This window comes from Carica papaya, chromosome 3 (assembly GCF_054855325.1).
Source record: "Carica papaya isolate Zhongbai chromosome 3, ASM5485532v1, whole genome shotgun sequence".
Classification (NCBI taxonomy): domain Eukaryota; kingdom Viridiplantae; phylum Streptophyta; class Magnoliopsida; order Brassicales; family Caricaceae; genus Carica; species Carica papaya.
This window is the reverse complement of record NC_142311.1, coordinates 30689846-30708068: the sequence shown is the minus strand read 5'-3', so window position 1 is coordinate 30708068 and position 18223 is coordinate 30689846. Positions and strand designations below refer to the sequence as shown.

Genomic DNA, 18223 nt, shown 5'->3' with positions numbered 1-18223 from the left:
TGTCATAATCTAAAATATGGTTAAGAATCGAGATCTAAGATTTTCACCTCAAAATTAACATAAAAAATTGTAAAACCTATAGACGTTCCTAAACTAAATACAATCCAAATTAAAAATTGTCTTTCTTGTGTAGGCGAAACAACTACTAATTATTCATTTTCAAAAATATCCTACACACATACTATAAAAATATTTGGTATGTTTAAAAAAAACAAAAACCTATTAAGAATGTTATGTAAGAAAATATTCAATAATAATAGATAAATTAAAGACAATCTTCACAAAATAAAATACAACAAATCACTGAATGATAGATAACTACACAAATACATTCTCGTCCTCATCCTCTTAAAACCTAAAAATTTTTAACTCTCTTTGACTCTCATACTATACTTATGGCACAGTATTGATGTAGGTTTTACATGAGCAACCCTAAATATTCATGCAAAGGTAGGTCATGATTGCACTTGTTCTGCATTTCATCCTCTCGCTAACCTTCCATTTCTCAACCAAGACCTTCTTTATGTTGGGACAATTGAAAATAATAGTGACAACTCTAGCTGCAGTTATAGTTAGATAATAAATTATATAATAGGTCTTGAGCATATTGGGACTTTTAATAAGATAAATCAGATAAACATTAATTATTTCACAATAATATGACAGTACTATATAGTTATGCAATAGGCATCTTTCGCCTAATTTGACCAATGTTACATCCTTCAAATTTTATCAAGATACAACGAAACTAAATTTATTATTTTGATAACATTAAAGAAGGACAAAAACAAAAAGCATTACGAAGTTGAGAGTTTAATAACATTTGAATGTTAAAGCAAAAAGTTAACGGATTATAGTTTGAATTTTTGCTTATTATAAGCTTTAATAGACACAATTTCTACGTTCAAGGCAACATACACACCTTTTTAGATTCTTCCAATTCCTATCAAAACAAAAATTATAGTCTTCAAATATCTTGTGAGTGTATCTTTTTGTTATCAAGATGACATACCTTCATGGGCAATGCTTTTAAAAATTACTAAATGAACGACACCAACAATATGATTGTTTGAAAAATTAAATTTTAAATCATTCACAATCAGAACAAAGTATAACAAAATAGAAAAGACACACGAAATTTAACATAGTTCGACAATATATCTACATTTACGGACAAAATCAACAAAAAAAATTTTACTATAATAATATAAGAGAGTACATCCGCAATAAATTAGCAAACATATAAATAAAGAAATTATTATAGTTTTTCTCTAACAAAACTTTTTATAATATATATCAGATATTCTCTGAAATAAATATAAAATATTTCTAAAATATACATAAAATATCTAATAAAATAAATATAAAATATTCTTTTAAATATAAATAAAATATCTCTAAAATTCAAGTCGCATTATCAATGATAATTTGACCAAGTTTTTTCATTAAACAAGAGGTTGGTTTCAATAAAATTAAAATTCTTAAAATTTATTTGAGCACCTTAACATCTTAAAACAATTACAAATGGTACATATATTAATAACTTAATTTAACAGTTTTTCATATCTTATTTTTATTTTTTTAAGTGTATTTATAAATATCCACAAACTTTTATTCTTCTCAATATACTTATAAACATATATAAATTTATAAAATGAAAATTGAAACAATTTAGAGAACTAACTAGGTCCTTCCCTTTTCATTCTTCGTTTTTCCCAATCCTCTCACTGCAGCAATAAGCTAAATGATAGTCTTAACATTTTAGAATCAAAAACTTTACATCAAAATCAACATGACAAATTGTAAAACCTATAGATATTCTTAAGCCAAGTAAAATCGAAATTAAAGATTGCCTCCCTTGTGTTGGCGAAACAACCACTAACTATTCTTTTCCAAATATATCCTACACAAATACTACAAAAATATTTGGTACTTTAAAAAAAAAAAAAAAATACTGCAAATATTAGGTAAACTATCATCCAAATGTGACATCACAAAATAAATTATTATAAAAATATTTGGTATAACTGCAAATGGAGTTGCTACTTTTATTTATAGTTATCCCAACATAAAGAAGGTCTTGGTTGAGAAATAACAAGTTAGCGAGAGGACCAAACACAGAGCAAATCCAGTCATGGCTGGCCTCTGCTTTTTTGCTTTTGTTGCTCTTTTTTTGTTATTAGAATAATAAATTTGATTTCGTTATTTCTTACAGAATTTGAAGGATATAACAATAGTTGAATTAGGAGAAGGATGCTTGTTACCAAACAATACAGTACTTTCATACTATTGTGAAGTAAGTAATGTTGGTCTAGCTCATCTTGTTAAAAATTTCAGCTTATTTAAGACCTGTCACATGATTTACTATTGAAGTATAACTGCAGTTGGACTTGCCACCATTATTTCCAGTTGTTCCAACATAAAGAAGGTCATGGTCGAAAAATGGAAGGTTAGTGAGATGATCAAAGGCAGAACAAGTGCAGTCATAGCTATCTTAAAGAGGATCTTTAGGCATGCCCATATAAAGCTTACATCAATGTTAAAACATGCATCAATGCAACATTGATACTGGCTTTACATGAGCAAGCCTCAAGATCCACACAAAGGTAGATCATAATTGCACTTACTCTACGTTTGGTCCTATTGCTAATGTAGCAGCCCTGGAAATTCAAGATGGAAATTATATTAAAAATATCAAATATGGAAGCGAACTCAAAATTTGAATAACATCCCTTACACCAAAACAAAAAACGTGCTCACAAAATATAAAAGATCAAACTACCTAAGGGAGAAAACTTGAAAGTAAAAACTACGAATGTGACTATGGAGTCTTTAGGCGTCCCCTTCATCGTCCTCCTGCGGAACCGGCTCGGGAACGATGTCCTCTTGATCTGAAATGATTAAATAAGGAATGAGCTACACTAGCCCAGTAAAGACATCAGGATATCTCACCGTCACGGAGGTAAAGGTGGGTAGAAAACACAAAAAAAACCAATGGAGCATAATTTACAACAAATCCTTTTATCGATAATAAAACCTTTACCATTCACTTACCTCGGTGAAATTCATAAAACAATATATGAAAGCAATAACATCATCATCATCATGAAAACATATATATGAACTGTATAACATAATACCTATTACACTTTTCGTAATTTAATCGTTAACAACATATTTTCCTAATTCATCAGCCCACTAGTATCTATGGGGATCCATAGGGGTCCCGCTACCCGTTAATCCTTAACACTTGAAATCATATTCCAGGGCCATCCCCATACCCCGTCCGGTATGGGCGCCAAATCATAAACCTCATTACCCCGTCCGGTATGAGGGTGAAACGGGCCGTCCCCATACCCCGTCCGATATGGGCGCCAAAACAATAAACCTCATTACCCCGTCCGGTATGAGGGTGAAACGAGCCGTCCCCATACCTCGTCCGGTATGGGCGCCAAAACACATAAGATCTCCATACCCCGTCCGGTATAGGAGACCACAATCCCGGTAGGGTTCCCTACGGACCCGGTCCGTCCACCATCTCCCAAGATATCTAGTCAGGCTGAACACATTATACAATTTCCATTCACATAATCTTTCATTCTCCTTTTCCCTCAGTCAGCATTATCAATCACATACAAACAAGCAAAACGATAATTTATGCCAAACAGACAACATATAGCATCAATATCCCGGTCATTCAATCCATAATCAATAAAACAGTAAAATATGCACACGAAACTATAAAATGAAAACATCGAACCTCATGCTGCATTTAAAACTGTAAAACAGGTCAAATAACAGTTAACCGATAAACACACTAGACTCGGGCTCCATTAGCGACCTTAAGCAATTTCACACATTCGTTGATTCATGAAAAACTGTTTTATCATTTATTGGACTTTAAAACCGTGATAGGAAATAGGGTGAGGGGTCCTTACTCGTTTCGGGGTCCGAACACGGCTTCACAGTGCGCTTGTAGGCTGTCCCTAATTTTTCCTGAATTTTCCTCGGGGAACTGAAACGCACTACTGGTACCTGCACGTATTCTAAAAAAATCCCAAATTAGGCCCAGGGCCCCTTTCGGCCCAAATCGCAACTCCGGCACGGCGACTCCGCCGTGCTCTGGCGATGGCGCCGCCGCTGGCGGCGGCGATTCGCCTCGGGTTGGCTGTTTTCGGCCGTTTCCGGCCGAATTCGACCACACTCGCATCGGTCCCTGCGAGAAAACAACCCTAGGGCCCTCGGGGGGCCAAAAAATCACGGAAAAACGGAGCTTACCGGCGGCGGCGCTCTCGGGTGCGGCGGCTCTCCGGCAAGGTTCGTGTTTTGGTGATTCGGCTCCGGTCAACCTGTAGAGAAAAGAATGGTGATCACGGTGATATAAAAATTGCATCAAACGGAGGCCGGGAAGGGCCTCATCGGAGGCAAAAACCGAGAAGGGGCGCGGCGGCGCCGCTGGGCTTCGGCCGTGTATTCCGACCGTTTGGCCGGGATTTTGGCTCTGATTTGGCCACAGGAGGAATCAGCGTGGAAAAACGAGTCGGGGGTACGAAATTTACCTCGATCGGCGGTCGGAAATTCCTCCGGTGCGGCGGCGGGTGGCGGCGGCCGGCTTCTGGTTCGTCTTCTCCGGCGAGCGGCAGGCGGCTAGGGTTTGTGGTCTGGTGTGGGGGTTCTATTTATAACCTTTTGCCTTTTGATCTCAGCCGTCCATTTTGTTTTAATCTGGGCCGTCCGTTTTTTATTAAATCTGGGTCGTCCGATCGCACCCACGCGGATCGCCAACGTGGCCCTTTTTGGAACGACGTGGTTTTGCCACGTGGCAGGTCCCGATTGGCCGGGACTGCTGACGTGGTTTTTTTTTTTTATTTTTTATTTTTATTCAGCCCCTTTCCGGGCGCTACAGCTAACCTTTTATTTCTCAATCAAGATCTTCTTTATGTTGGGACAACTAGAAATAATGGTGACAACTTCAACTACGGTTATACTTGAATAATAAACCATGTGACAGGTCTCAAATAGACTAGAAGTTTTGACAAGATGTGCTAGACCAACATCAGTTATTTCACAACAGTATGAGAGTACTATATAGTTGAGTAGCAGGTATATTTCTTCTAATTCGACACATGCTCCTTCAAACTCTGATAAGAAATAACGAAACCAAATTTATTATTCTTATAACAAAGAAGAGCAACAAAAGCAAAAAAGCAGAGGGAGGCCATGACTGCACTTGCTCTGTGTTTGATCCTCTCACTAATTTTTCATTTCTCAATCAAGACCTTCTTTATGTTGGGACAACTAGAAACAATAATGGCAATTCTAGCTGCAGTTATACTTGGGAAGCAAACCAATGGACAGGTCTCGAGCATACAAACTTTTTTGACAAGATGGTTACACCAACATCAATTATTTCATGACAGTGTGAATAGTAGTATATAGTTGAGTGGCGAGCATCCTTCTCCTAATTCGGCCAATGCTATATACTTCAAACTCTGGTAAGAAACAACAAAACCAAATTTATTATTCTAATAACAAAGGAGACCGACAAAAGCGAAAAAATCATGAAGTTGAGAGTTCAGAGGCATCTGAATGTTAAAATAAAAAGCTAACGGATTATAATTTGAATTTTTTTTCTGTTATAGGCTTCCATATACCCATTTTCTATGTTCAAAGCAACATACACACCCTTTTAGATCCTTCCAATTCCTATCAAAACAAAAATTATAGGCTTCTAATATCTTTTCGGTATATCTTTTTGTTGTCAACATGACGTACCCTCATGGGCAATGTTTTAAAATAAATTACTAAATAAACAAAACTGGCAATATGATAATTCGATCAATAATAGTTGGTTTTTCATTAAACAAAAGGTTGGTTTCAACAAAATTAAAATTTTTTAAATCTATTTGAGCACCCAAAAAGATTAACATCTTTGAACAATTACAAATACTAGATATATCAATAACCTAATTTAATAATTTTTCACATCTAAATTTCATTTTTTAAATGTATTTATAAATATCCAAAAACTTTCATTATTCTCGATATGCTTATAAACATATATAAATTCACAAAATGAAAATGCAAAACAATTTGGATAACTAACCAGGATCTAACCTTTTCATTCTCCATTTTTCCCAATATTCTCACTGCAGCCATAACCTAAATGACAGTCGGGATTTCAGAAACGAAGACTTTACCTCAAAAACATATTATCACTCCATATGGTCGAACAATCCATATGCTTTCTATTTTTTTTAAATATAATTCATGACTTTTATATTATTACTCCATAATCAACATCAGCAGCAGCCTCCCCATACTGTGTAAATGAAATGATTTCCAGAAAAGACAGAAGCATTCTTGCAGCAATTCTCAAGATTTTAAATTTTCAACAATTCCAAAACAGAGCAAGCCCTATGCTTATGTAATCAATTCACTAAAGTAGAATCAAATACCTGCTAATTTCCTTGATTTTCTAAAATATTTGTCCTTGTTTAAACTAAACTCATAAGGCAGCAGCGGTAACAAAATATTGTAAAATCCATTATGTTAAGCATTCAAATGAGAGTGACAAATTGCCGGAGAAAAACACTAAACTATAATCTTATAATTACTAAAAAATAAAAGATTCAGCAAGCAACTTACCACACCCTGTGATGGACAGAAGATCAAGGATGAGTGAAGACAAACTTCCATCTGCACCAATAGCTTTCCACAATCAGATCTTCTACACAACTCCATATACTCCTTTAGTTGACGAGGCTCCACCAAAGGCAACACTAGGATGCAATCGGGGCCATTTACATGCAAGACTAAAGGCCATAGAAAATGATTCTCTCCTTCCTCCTCTATGTGTATGTAAAGGCTTATAATATGACGTGTAATTGGGTCATCAACCCAGGAATCCGAGCCGTTGGTCAATTGAGTTACACGAATGCCAAACCCGCGCAACAATCCCTCCCAGCATAGGTACAGCTAACATCATGGTTAGTTGAAAACGGGTTTTGAAAAAAAAAAAATGGCTCTAAAGTTTCAAACGAAAAGATGACACCAGAACCAAAAGTTGGAATGTCATGGACTTCCAAATGTAAATTTTAGTTAAGTAACGGGACTACCAAGCCTATATTCAGCCTCAATTTAATGAGTAGCTTCATAATCATGAGATATGAGGCTTAAAAGCTAAGAAACAATTCTTCATTGACAGATTACGATGTTGAAAATCAGAAACGAGAAAATAAGACTGGTGAACTGTTTCGCTGACCTTTGCTTCCTCTCCGCAAATGCAGTGGCTAATTCTGGATCTGTAGGTAGTACAGACACGGCGGAATTCTTTGAGGAATATTCGCTAGCGCTCTCATTTTCACTCTGACAAGCAGCACGCCATCGCTTCTCCACCACAGTAAACCTCCTGTTATTTTTCAAACATTAAAACAAAATCAAATACTGTTTGGCGCTGCAAATCAAAGTCCAAACTGGGGGGAAAACGAAGTAACCCTGATCGGGAAACAAAATGAAAGAATTCAACTAAAAAAATCGTTTCCTTTCCATGTTTTTTTCACTTCCTTGATGCAAAAAAAAAGGTTAAGCAATCATCAGACATTATCTCATATTAAAGGAATCTAATAATGCCAAGGAATTTAAAACCCTACGAGTTCAAAATAATTTCATTTCGCAAAAGAAAATGATCAAAGAAACGGACAGAGTTTGTAGATGGAGTAATTGGAAATAATGCACAAATATATATTATCGAAGAAGAAACGACGATAAGTTTCGTTTTCAGCTGAACATATACAGACGCGTATCGCGTATAGTGTCAATGCAATGGATACCTGGAAAAGACGATGGCGTCTACGCTGTTGAGAATCCACAGCGCTCTGACGCCGCAACCAGTCATCACGGCTTGCTGCGACTTGAGTCTTTATTTGTTTGTATTTTTAAATATATAATATAATTGGTTGAGTCATAATTATTAAAATTATAATTTTTTTTATTTTTTTATATAGTAGATTCGATAAATTTTATATTATTGAATCATAAAATTTTTTAATATTTTTTATTATTTATAATATTACACTTTTCTTTAATTTCTTTTACCATATATTTTTTTTATTCTTTTTCTTTTCTCAAAACATATTTATATATTTAATTATATATAATATATTTAGATATATATTTTATAATATATATATGTATTTATGTTTTTATTTATATGTTATACATGTATATAATATTTTAATTATAAATATATGTGTATATAATATTTTAATTATATATATAAATATATTTAATTATATATCTTTATATTTAATATTATATATTTTTTAATTTTTCATTATTATTATATACAATAAAATATGGATAAAATAAAAAATTTACTCAAATATATAACAATATCATTCTATTAATTTAAATAAAAACAATTGTCACTATTAGATATTAATATATTATCATCTAAATATAGTTAAATTTGAACATTAATAAACCTTATACATAACTGACCATACCCAACATTAATGATTATCATGCAAATCATTCAATCAAGATGTTCCAAGTGATGGTAGTCGCTTAAATAGAATAAGAACAAGAAAAAGAAAGAAGGTTGAGAGCCTAGAAATGGGTTTATTCTGCCTAATACTCTGAGGCCGAAACATGAAACGCAAGTGTACCCCAGAAGGTCTTTCAATTAAAAATGTAATACCCGGGTCCGGAATTTGACCCGGAATTAATTTCAACATCAAAAAAATGTATAAAAATTTATTTTTAAAATTAATAAATTTTAATTTAATGTGAAATATGAAAAAATAAGTTGAGAAAGAAATTGAAATTTTTTTTGAAAAAAATGGATGAAAATTTGAGTTCGAGTGGTATTTCTGAAAGAAAAATCGAAAACTATGGGTCATAATGCAATTAAAAAAATTATGCTACGTAGGACCGCCGAGTCAGCAATTTCAACAAATCGAAGCGCACTGCGTGGCAAGACACGCTTACTCGATGCCACACCAGAGGCCACGCTGGTGATCTGCATGCCCCGCAATTAGACGGACCGAAAGCGTTCCCGTATGCGTGGACGATCCGGATCCGTTCCCTCCTCAGGCGCGATCGGACAGTTGTGATTAAATGCGATGAACGGTCCAGATTTGTTCCATCTTTAAATACGATCGGACGGTCGAGATCAAATCACAATGAATGGTCCATATTCATTCTTCTTTAAATGCGATCGGACGGTGGAGATCAAACGCGACGAACGGCCTAGATTTATGTGAAATGGTATAAATATTTTGTATCACACCGAACCCAAACCCTAGCCTCCAGCCTCCCGCCAAAGAAGAAGAACCAGTCGCCAGAAAAGGGAGCTGACTGTCGCCCGCCACCGCGCTAGAGCCACCTCCGATAACCAAAAAAGGTAAAAATTCTCTTATCCGCTCGTAATTTGATTTTGAGCACTCCATGGCCAAATCAGAACAAAAAGAATGGCAGATGAACCAAAAATTACAGGCAAAATCCGTCTCTCGTTTGTGCAATTTTTTTACTATTGTGTTCACCGTTCTATTTTATATAGGTTGACTAAAGAAAAATTATTAGCTGCAAAGGTGAGCCGGCAGAGCCACCGCACCGAAAAATTCAGCCACCGGTAAGTTTCTATATTTAAAATTTTTTTCAGCCAACCGAGTCCCCTAACATGTTTTCTCACAGGAATAGGTATAAAACTGGCCGAAACCAGCCAAAACTGGCCGAAAACAACCAGACCAAGGCAAATCATTGCCGCCCACGGCGGTGCCACTGTGCTGGAATTTTGAAATTGGTCGAAAAAAGTTTTTAATACCGCTTTTGAGTTTTTTGGGGTATTTTTAGGTACATGAAGCATGTTTTAATCTCTGTAAAAAAATTCAAGAAATTAAAAAATCGCCAGTAGACACAGAAGAAAGTTCGGTATTTCAGACACTGATTCGGGTAAAAATCTCTCACCTTATTCTTTGTTATGGAATTGAAGCTTAATAATCGATAATATGATATTTTGTGTAATTTAGAAAACTTTGAGAATAATTACAGGTTACTAATGGAGCCGGAACTAGTTAGTTATTTATTTGTTCTATTTAATTAATTGTTGAATTTACAGCTTTAAATATATGATGATATATTAAAATTGTTAAATAATTCAATTTTACTTCCTTGATATATATATTGCTTGTCTTGCGTGATATATGGTTGATTTGTAAAATTAAAAATTAATATGCAAACAGAAAATTATTTGGTCATGTGAATTAATGAATGATAGTCTTATTGGATATCCTGAGAGATGATGGATGAATCGGGTACATAGGGAATCCTACCGTTAACGTTACCCCATACCGAACGGGGTAACAAGTAATGGTATTTTTGGCGCTCATACCGAATGGGATATGAGGACGGTTTGATTCACCCTCAACTAGATGGAGTATTGAGGAATGGTATTTTTAGTACTCATATCAAACGGGGTATGAGGACGGCAGGTTAGTTGACAATGTTGGATATTGGTTCACGCGTAATGGGACATCTCTATAGGCCCTCACGAATATCAGTAGGCAAATAAAAAGGAAAAGTTGTTATTGTTACTCACTTGAATATGAAATTATAATATTATTTGAGTTATTGCCTCTATAGGTCGATTTTAAAAATCTTACAACGGTAAATATATGCAATAAATGATTTTCTTTATGATAAATGAATTTACTTAAATCAAGAGCTCCGTTGGTATTTTTATGATTTTTACCAACTTTCCGTCTCTGTATCGGTGAGTGGTGTGATATTCTTACTAGGTAGTGTAGTTCACCCTTTCATTAATTATTTCAAGTCAAAAGAATCAAGATCCAGATCCAAATCAACAAAAGGGTTGTGAATAGTTCACTACCCGGACTCCCTTCAAAAGCTAGTGAAAGTCATCCTAGAATGCTCAATTATTTGCCTTTATTTATTTCTTTGATTTTCATTTGTTCTTTTAGAATGGACATTCTCGTAACTCTATTAGACATTCTAAATTATTGTGTAAGGAATGTAAACCCTAAACTCTATTATTTTGCTTCTGCATTTAATTTATAACTTTATTTCCCTATTAGTTTTGGGTATTTACAGTTGGTATCAGAGTTGCATTTCTCGGAACCATTCCTTACCCAAAAACTTAAAAACACCAAATATGAACTATTGTCCAGCCCTTCCTTATGAAAAATAAGTACAAAGACACGAAGAGATGAGGTCTCTTACTGAACAGGGCAGCCCGATACGGGTCGCTTCGAGGGGATGTCGATAAGCTCTTCGAGATTTTAAAGAGACTCATTTCTTCCCAGTAGGCCAGAGAAGAGAGGAGGGAACTGTTTGACCCTCCACCACTTCCACACTATGAACCACCCCTACAACGAGAGGATCTAATGCCATCTCGATGCAAATTTGCTCATTCATGTATCATCTGACATCGCACAATACAATTAAGAGCTCCCAACATATCATCCGGCACCGTTACAGGGCCACCTGGTCCCTCCCCAACGACATCTGGTCCCTGGTCCACGGGATTCGATTTCACCCATGATGGACCTGATAGAGATTGACATGGGGGACCCTGATGCATTTCTAAGAATGAACTGGTTAGCGGCGTATCACGCCACCGTGGATTGTTTCCATGAAAAAATTTGTATTTAAGCCTCCTAACGAAGAGTTATTTACAAGCTAATAAAAGTTTTGAATATTGTTCCCTCATAGCAATTTTCTTATTACATAGCACTTTAATTCGGTTGTTTTCTCTACAACAGGCCAATCTAAGAAAGAAATTTGTATTCAAAAGATTTTGGTAATCTGAGATTTCCTAGATGTGCTTCTGGATGAACTACTCCAATTGTCAATAGACAGAGAAGTTGAATTTATCATAGATCTTCAGCTAGACACCCAGCTTATCTCGGTTACCCCTTACCGCATGAGTCATATTGAGATTGAGGAGCTGAGGAAACAAATCAATGAATTATAGGATAGTGGATTTATCTGATATAGTGTGTCTCCTTGGGGTACTGAAGTCACATTTGCAAGGAATGGGGATGGGGTGTTAAAGTTATGTATTGATTATAGATGACTGAATAGGGTCACGATCAAGAACAAATACCCTTTACCCAGGATCGATGACCTTTTTGATAAGTTGCAGGGTGCCCAAGTCTTCTTCAAACCTGTGTTCAGGTTAGCATCAGGTAAAGATCAAGACAGAAGACATTCCCAAAATAGTTTTTCGAACCAGGTACGGACACTATGAGTTCCTGGTCATGCCATTTAAATTAATCAACGCACTAGTCATCTTTATGGATTTGATGAACATGATTTTCAGATAATTCATAGATCAGTTCATCCTTGTGTTTATCGATAACATCCTGATCTATTCAAAAAGCGAAGAGGAACATGTTCATCATCTGACTCAGGTTTTGCAGATTCTTAGAGAAAAGAAGTTGTATGTAAAATTAAGTTAGTATGGATTCTGACTTTAGTAGACTACCTTCTTAGGGCACATCATATCAAGAGATAGAGTGTCAGTGAACCTTGAAAAAGTTGAGGCGGTGCTTGATTGAGAGAAAATTGATCTCGGTCAAGGAGATTCGTAACTTTCTAGAAATGACATGTTATTACTGCAGGTTTGTGGAATGATTTTTTAGCCTAACTGCTCCTTTGATTCGACTCACAAAGAAGAACGTCAAGTTTGAGTGGAACGAGAACTGTAGAAAGAGCTTTTCATAACTAAAGAAGCGGTTGACTACTGCACCTATGTTGGCCTTACCGAGTGGGCAGATAGATATACAATTTATAGTGATGCCTCCTACCTGAGGTTGTGTTGTGTTTTGATGAAGCATGGGAAGGTCATAGCCTATGGGTCTAAGCAATTGAAGAGTCATGAGAAAAACTACCCCACCCACGATTTAGAACTTGCTGCGATTATCTACGCCTTAAAGACTTGGGGCCATTACTTGTATAGGAAGGCTTTTCATATCTACACTGACCATAAGAGCTTGAATTCACTCAAAATGATCTCAACATGTGTCAGAGACGATGGATAGAATTCCTCAATGACTACAATTGCAACATTTTGTATCACCTGGATAAGGACAACATGGTAGCCAATGCACTCAATAGAAAAAGTGCAAGTATGTTAGCTCACCTAATGGTTTTAGAATGCAAGATAATAGGGGCCGCACAACATGTACGACTTTAAGACCTGAAGAGAGTTACATGTTTGGCCCACTTGATTATTCAACTTGAGTTGATCTAGAGAATAAAGGAAGCTTAATTCCCTGATTCCACCCTAGTAGCCCTCAGGAAAGATACAGAATAGGGAATAAATTCAGAATTTTGAGTCTCTACCGATGAGTTGCTCAGATTTCAGGACAGGGTGTGTGTTCTATGTGATAGTGAGCTGAAAAAAGATATCATGACAGAGTCTCATAGCTCAAAATTTGTCATTCATCTCGGAAGTACTAAGATGTATCAAAGGTATGCGACCCCAATTTTAGTGAAACGGGATGAAAAGAGAGGTAGCCAACTTTATTTTCAAGTATCTAGTGTGTCAGCAGATCAATGTATAGCATCAACACTCAGGCGGGTTATTTCAGCCATTACCAATTTCGGACTGGAAGTGAAAACACATTACAATAGATTTCGTGACAGGATTGCTTAGGGCACACTTAGAACATGATATCATTTGGGTAATTGTTGACCGACTTACCAAGTCTTCTCACTTATTGGCCATCAAGATAACCGATCCCTTGGACAAACTAGTAAGAATGTATATCCGGGAGATAGTTAGGTTGCATGGAGTGCCAGTAACAGTAGTATCCAACAGGGACCCCAGGTTTACTTTTCGGTTATGGTCTAGTTTTCAGCAAGCTATGAGAATGAAACTGTCTGTTAATACCACATTCCATCATTAGACCGATGGACAATAAAAAATGACAATCTACACACTGGAGGATATGCTTCGAGCTTGTGTTCTTGACTTCGGGGATCATTGGGATCATTACTTACCTTTAATAGAGTTTGCTTACAATAACAGCTACCAAGTAAGTATCGGCATGACTCCATACGAGGCGTTATATGATCGTCCATGCAAATCACTAATATGTTGGGAAGAAGTGTGTGATAGAAAATTATTCGGCCCAGATCCTGTAGAGAAGACTACAGCCAAAATAGTTAAAATTAGAAAAAATATCCAGATAGCTTAAAGCAGGCGGAAGAGCTATGCGGACACCCAGTGGAGGGGTTTGGAATTGGAGAAAGGTGATCGAGTGTTCCTTAAGATCATTCATTTCAAGAGAATCAATAGATTTGGCAAGAGGGAGAAACTAAATCCCCCGATTTATTGGGTTATTTGAAATCTCAAACAGAATTAGTATCGCCACCTACAGACTAGCACTGCCTCCAAAACTATGCAAAGTCCATAATGTGTTTCATGTGTCAATGCTACGCAAGTACAATTCGGACCCTTTCACATCTTGGCCCACGAATCCCTTTCACTCCAGAATGATCTGTCCTATGAGAAGGCACTGGTGCGCATTATGGACTGAAAGAGCAGAGTACTCTGCAACTGAAAAATTTCATTCGTTAAGGTCCTATGGCAGAATCACACACAGAGAGAAGCCACATGGGAGGTAAAATCAAACTTCAAATCTTAATATCTTAAACTGTTTGATTGAGTGAGAGAGAGACAAATTTGAGGGACCAAATTTCTTCTAATGGGGGAGAGTTGTAATATCCGGGCCCGAAATTTGGTCTGAGATTAATTTTAACATTAAAAAAAGTATAAAAACCTATTTTTAAAATTAATAAATTTTAATTTAATGTGGAATTATAAAAAAAATAAGTTGATGATGAAATTAAAATTTTTTTGAGAAAAATAGGTAAAAATTTGGGTTCGGATGGTATTTTTGAAAGAAAAATAAAAAACTGTAGGTCATAACATAATTAAAGAAAATTGCACCATGCAAGACCACCCAGTCAGTAGCCTCAACGAACCGGAGCGTGCCGCGTGGCAAGGCATGCTGACTTGGTGCAACGCGGGAGACCACGTTAGCGATCCGCGTGCTCCGTGATCGGATGGTCCGAAAGCATTTCAGCGCACGTGGATAGTTTGAATTCGTTCCCTCCTCAAGCGTGATCGGATGGTCACGATTAAATGTAATGAACGGTCCAAATTTGTTCCTTCTTTAAATGTGATCACAAGATCGAGATCAAATTGTGATGAACCGTCTAAATTTATTTATTTTAAATGCGATCGTACAGTCGAGATCAAATGCGATGAACAACCCAGATTTATGCAAGACGGGTATAAATATTTCGTATCACACCGAACCCAAATCCTAGTCACCAGCCTCTCGTCAGATAAAAAGAACCAGTTGCCGAAGAAGGGAACCAACTGCCACCCGCCGCCATGCTGGAGCCACCTCCAACTGTCAAAAAAGGTAAAAATTCTCCTATCTGCTCGGAATTTGATTCTGAGCACTCCCATGGCCAAATCAGAGTAAAATGAATGATAGATGAGTCGAAAACTGCGGACAAAGCCCGGTGGCTCCGATGAGCTCCTTTCTGTTTCCTGTTTTATGCGATTTTTTCACTGTTGTGTTCACCATTCTATTTTCTATAGGTTGACTGAAGAAAAATACTCAGCCGCGAAGGTGAATCGGCAGAGCCGCCACACCAGAAAATCCCGTCGCCGATAGGTTTTCATTTTTTGACTTTTTTCGGCCAATCTTCTAACGTGTTTTATCGTAAGGATTGGTATAAAACTAGCCAAAACCAGCCAAAACTGGTTGAAAATGGTCAGGCCAAGGCAAACCGCCACCACGGGTGTTAGTGCCGCCTTGCCAGAATTCTGAAATTTACCGGAAAAGATTTTTAACACTGATTTTAAATTTTTTTGGGGTATTTTAGGTACGTAAAGCGTATTAATCTCCACAGAAAAATTTAAAAAATTCGAGAATTGTAGTAGGTGCAGAAGAAAAGTTGGTGTTTCGGATACCGATTCGGGTAAGATTCCCTCACCTTATTCTCTATTATGGAATTGAAACTTAATAATTGATAATATGGTATGTAATTTAGAAAACTTTGAAAATAATTACAAGTTACTAATGAAAACCGGAATCGGTTAGTTATTTATTTGTCATTTTTAACTGATTGTTGAATTTACAGCTTTAAATACATGATGATGTATTAGAATGGTTAAATGATTCAATTGTACTTCATTGATATATATATTGTTTGTCTTGCGTGATTTACGGTTGATTTGTGAAATTGAAAATTAATATACAAATGGAAAATGATCTGGTCATGTGAATTAATAAATGTTAGCCTTATTAGATATTCTGTGAGATGGTGGACGAACTAGGCACACAGGGAACCCTACTGTAAACGTTGCCTCATGCTGGACGAGGTATCAAGAAATAATATTTTTGACGCTTATACCGAACGAGGTATTGGGAGAGCTCGATTCACCTTCATACTGGAAGGGATATTGAGAGATGATATTTTTGGTGTTTATACCAGACGGGGTATGGGAACAGTCGGTTAGTTGACAATGTTCATGCGTAATGGAGCATCCCTATGGGTCCCTAAGGATACCAATAGGCAAATAAAAATAGAAAATTATTGTTTTTACTCACATGAATATGAGATTATAATGTTATTTAAGTTATTACCTCTATAGATTGATTTTAAAAATCTTACAATGGCAAATATATGTAATAAATAGTTTTCTTTATGATAAATAAATTTACTTAAATCAAGAGCTCCATTTGTTATTATTATGATTTTTACCAACATTTAGTTTTTGTATTGGTGAGTAGTGTGATATTCTTAATAAGATAGTGTAACTCACCATTTCATTAACTATTTCAAATCAAGATGACCAAGATCCAGATTCCGATCAACAAGAAGTTGTGAATAATTCATCACCTGGACTCTCTTCAAAAACTAGTGAAGGCGGTCCTAGAATGCTAAGTTATTTGCTTTTATTTATTTCTTTGATTTTCGTTTGTTCTTTTAGAAGAGACATTCTCGTAACTCTATTGGGTATTCTAAATTATTGTATAAAGAATGTAAACCCTAAACTCTATTATTTTATTTCCGTATTTAATTTATAACTTTATTTCTTTTTAAATTTCGGACCTATACAAAAAAACGACGCCGTGGGTTAACAAGTGATTTCAGCATGCATCCCGCGTGCTAAAGAAAATAGTATAGAAAATAATTTTAAAGTATTCAACTTCCTTTAAATTCTTTAAAGATAAAAAAATAATAAACTCTTATCTTATATATAGATAAGTAAATAAAATTTACTTCTCGTTCCAAAAAAAATCCTAATATTTTAAAAAAACTATATAAAATTCTAATTCCTTTTTTAATTTTTTAAGTACCATTAATTAGCAATTTGCCAACTCTATACAATTCAAAATTATAACATAAATTATCAATTTATGCGCATCCAGTTAACCCGGGTGGGTTGCGAAACCCCGTAAGGACTCCGTTTGTATGCATTTACGTGTGTGTATATGTATAGTGTTCAAGTAAAAGAGAAAAGCTTGTGTGTATCTATGGTGTACAATTATCGTCTTTTTTTTTTTTCCTTCCCTATATGTACCTTTTTTCTCTCTCATTAATAAAAAGAAAAGAAAACCTAATTAGGATTTCTTTAAATCACCATTCTTTCTTGGTTATTCTTCATCTCTTGTTTCTCATATCCATTTGGACTTTTGCCTTTTCTCATATTTACATAAATGTAAAGTAATTCTAAATTTTTAAATATAAATTTGTAAACTTATAAATACATTTTATTTTCTTTATTAAATTTATTAATTCATATCATAATATTGAACAAGAAAAGATCATGATTATATTAAAAAAAAAGAAAAACTTGACTAACACGAGTACTTTTTCGTTTAAATTTAAAGATTTATTATATAAAAGATTTGAACATGAAAAACTATTTAGGAAAAATATGATATTTTTATTATTATTTTTCAAATTTTAAATAATAATAATAACAAAATTATGATTTTAAAAAGATATAAAAAAATTGTTTTTAAATTGTATTATATATTTATTATAGTTTTACTTAATATAGGTATCTAATACCATTTTACTTTATTCCAATAATTAATTGCACTAACTTTGATCAAATAAAAATTAAACCTTTCAAATTTTGTTTGGACTTGAATCTCATTTGACA

The 18223-nt window shown here is 35.2% G+C and overlaps 1 protein-coding gene across 13 annotated transcripts; it reads right to left on the bottom strand.

The window, feature by feature from the left end:
• Positions 1–325: 325 nt before the first annotated feature.
• On the bottom strand, positions 326–7920 carry LOC110819885 (AP-5 complex subunit mu-like). Of its 13 annotated transcripts, none has more exons than XR_015818006.1 (7): positions 7833–7920; positions 6649–7411; positions 6118–6162; positions 4560–5492; positions 4279–4349; positions 3939–4046; positions 2681–2891 (listed from the first exon to the last, which is right to left on the bottom strand). XR_015818006.1 is itself a non-coding variant. In XM_088216463.1 (4 exons), the coding sequence occupies exons 1-3, from the start codon at positions 7895–7897 to the stop codon at positions 6672–6674; spliced, it is 240 nt and encodes a 79-aa protein (XP_088072589.1). In that variant the 5' UTR covers positions 7898–7920; the 3' UTR covers positions 326–560; positions 6649–6671. The 13 variants fall into 13 exon arrangements, 3 of the variants coding, with proteins under 3 accessions (XP_088072589.1, XP_021904898.1, XP_088072588.1); XR_015818005.1 differs by having other exon boundaries at positions 3939–4035; XR_015818004.1 differs by having other exon boundaries at positions 3939–4035; positions 4279–5492.
• Between the last annotated feature and the right edge of the window lie 10303 nt (positions 7921–18223).

What these genes read in the sequence shown, in the direction of transcription:
- LOC110819885 (XM_088216462.1), bottom strand. Translation starts at nt 7,897, where the DNA reads ATGACTGGTTGCGGCGTCAGAGCGCTGTGGATTCTCAACAGCGTAGAC. An exon ending in GACGCCATCGTCTTTTCCAG is followed by an intron (nt 7,412 to 7,832) that starts GTATCCATTGCA and finishes GAAAAATAACAG; the next exon opens with GAGGTTTACTGTGGTGGAGA. An exon ending in TTTGCGGAGAGGAAGCAAAG is followed by an intron (nt 2,892 to 7,264) that starts GTCAGCGAAACA and finishes TAATCATTTCAG; the next exon opens with ATCAAGAGGACATCGTTCCC.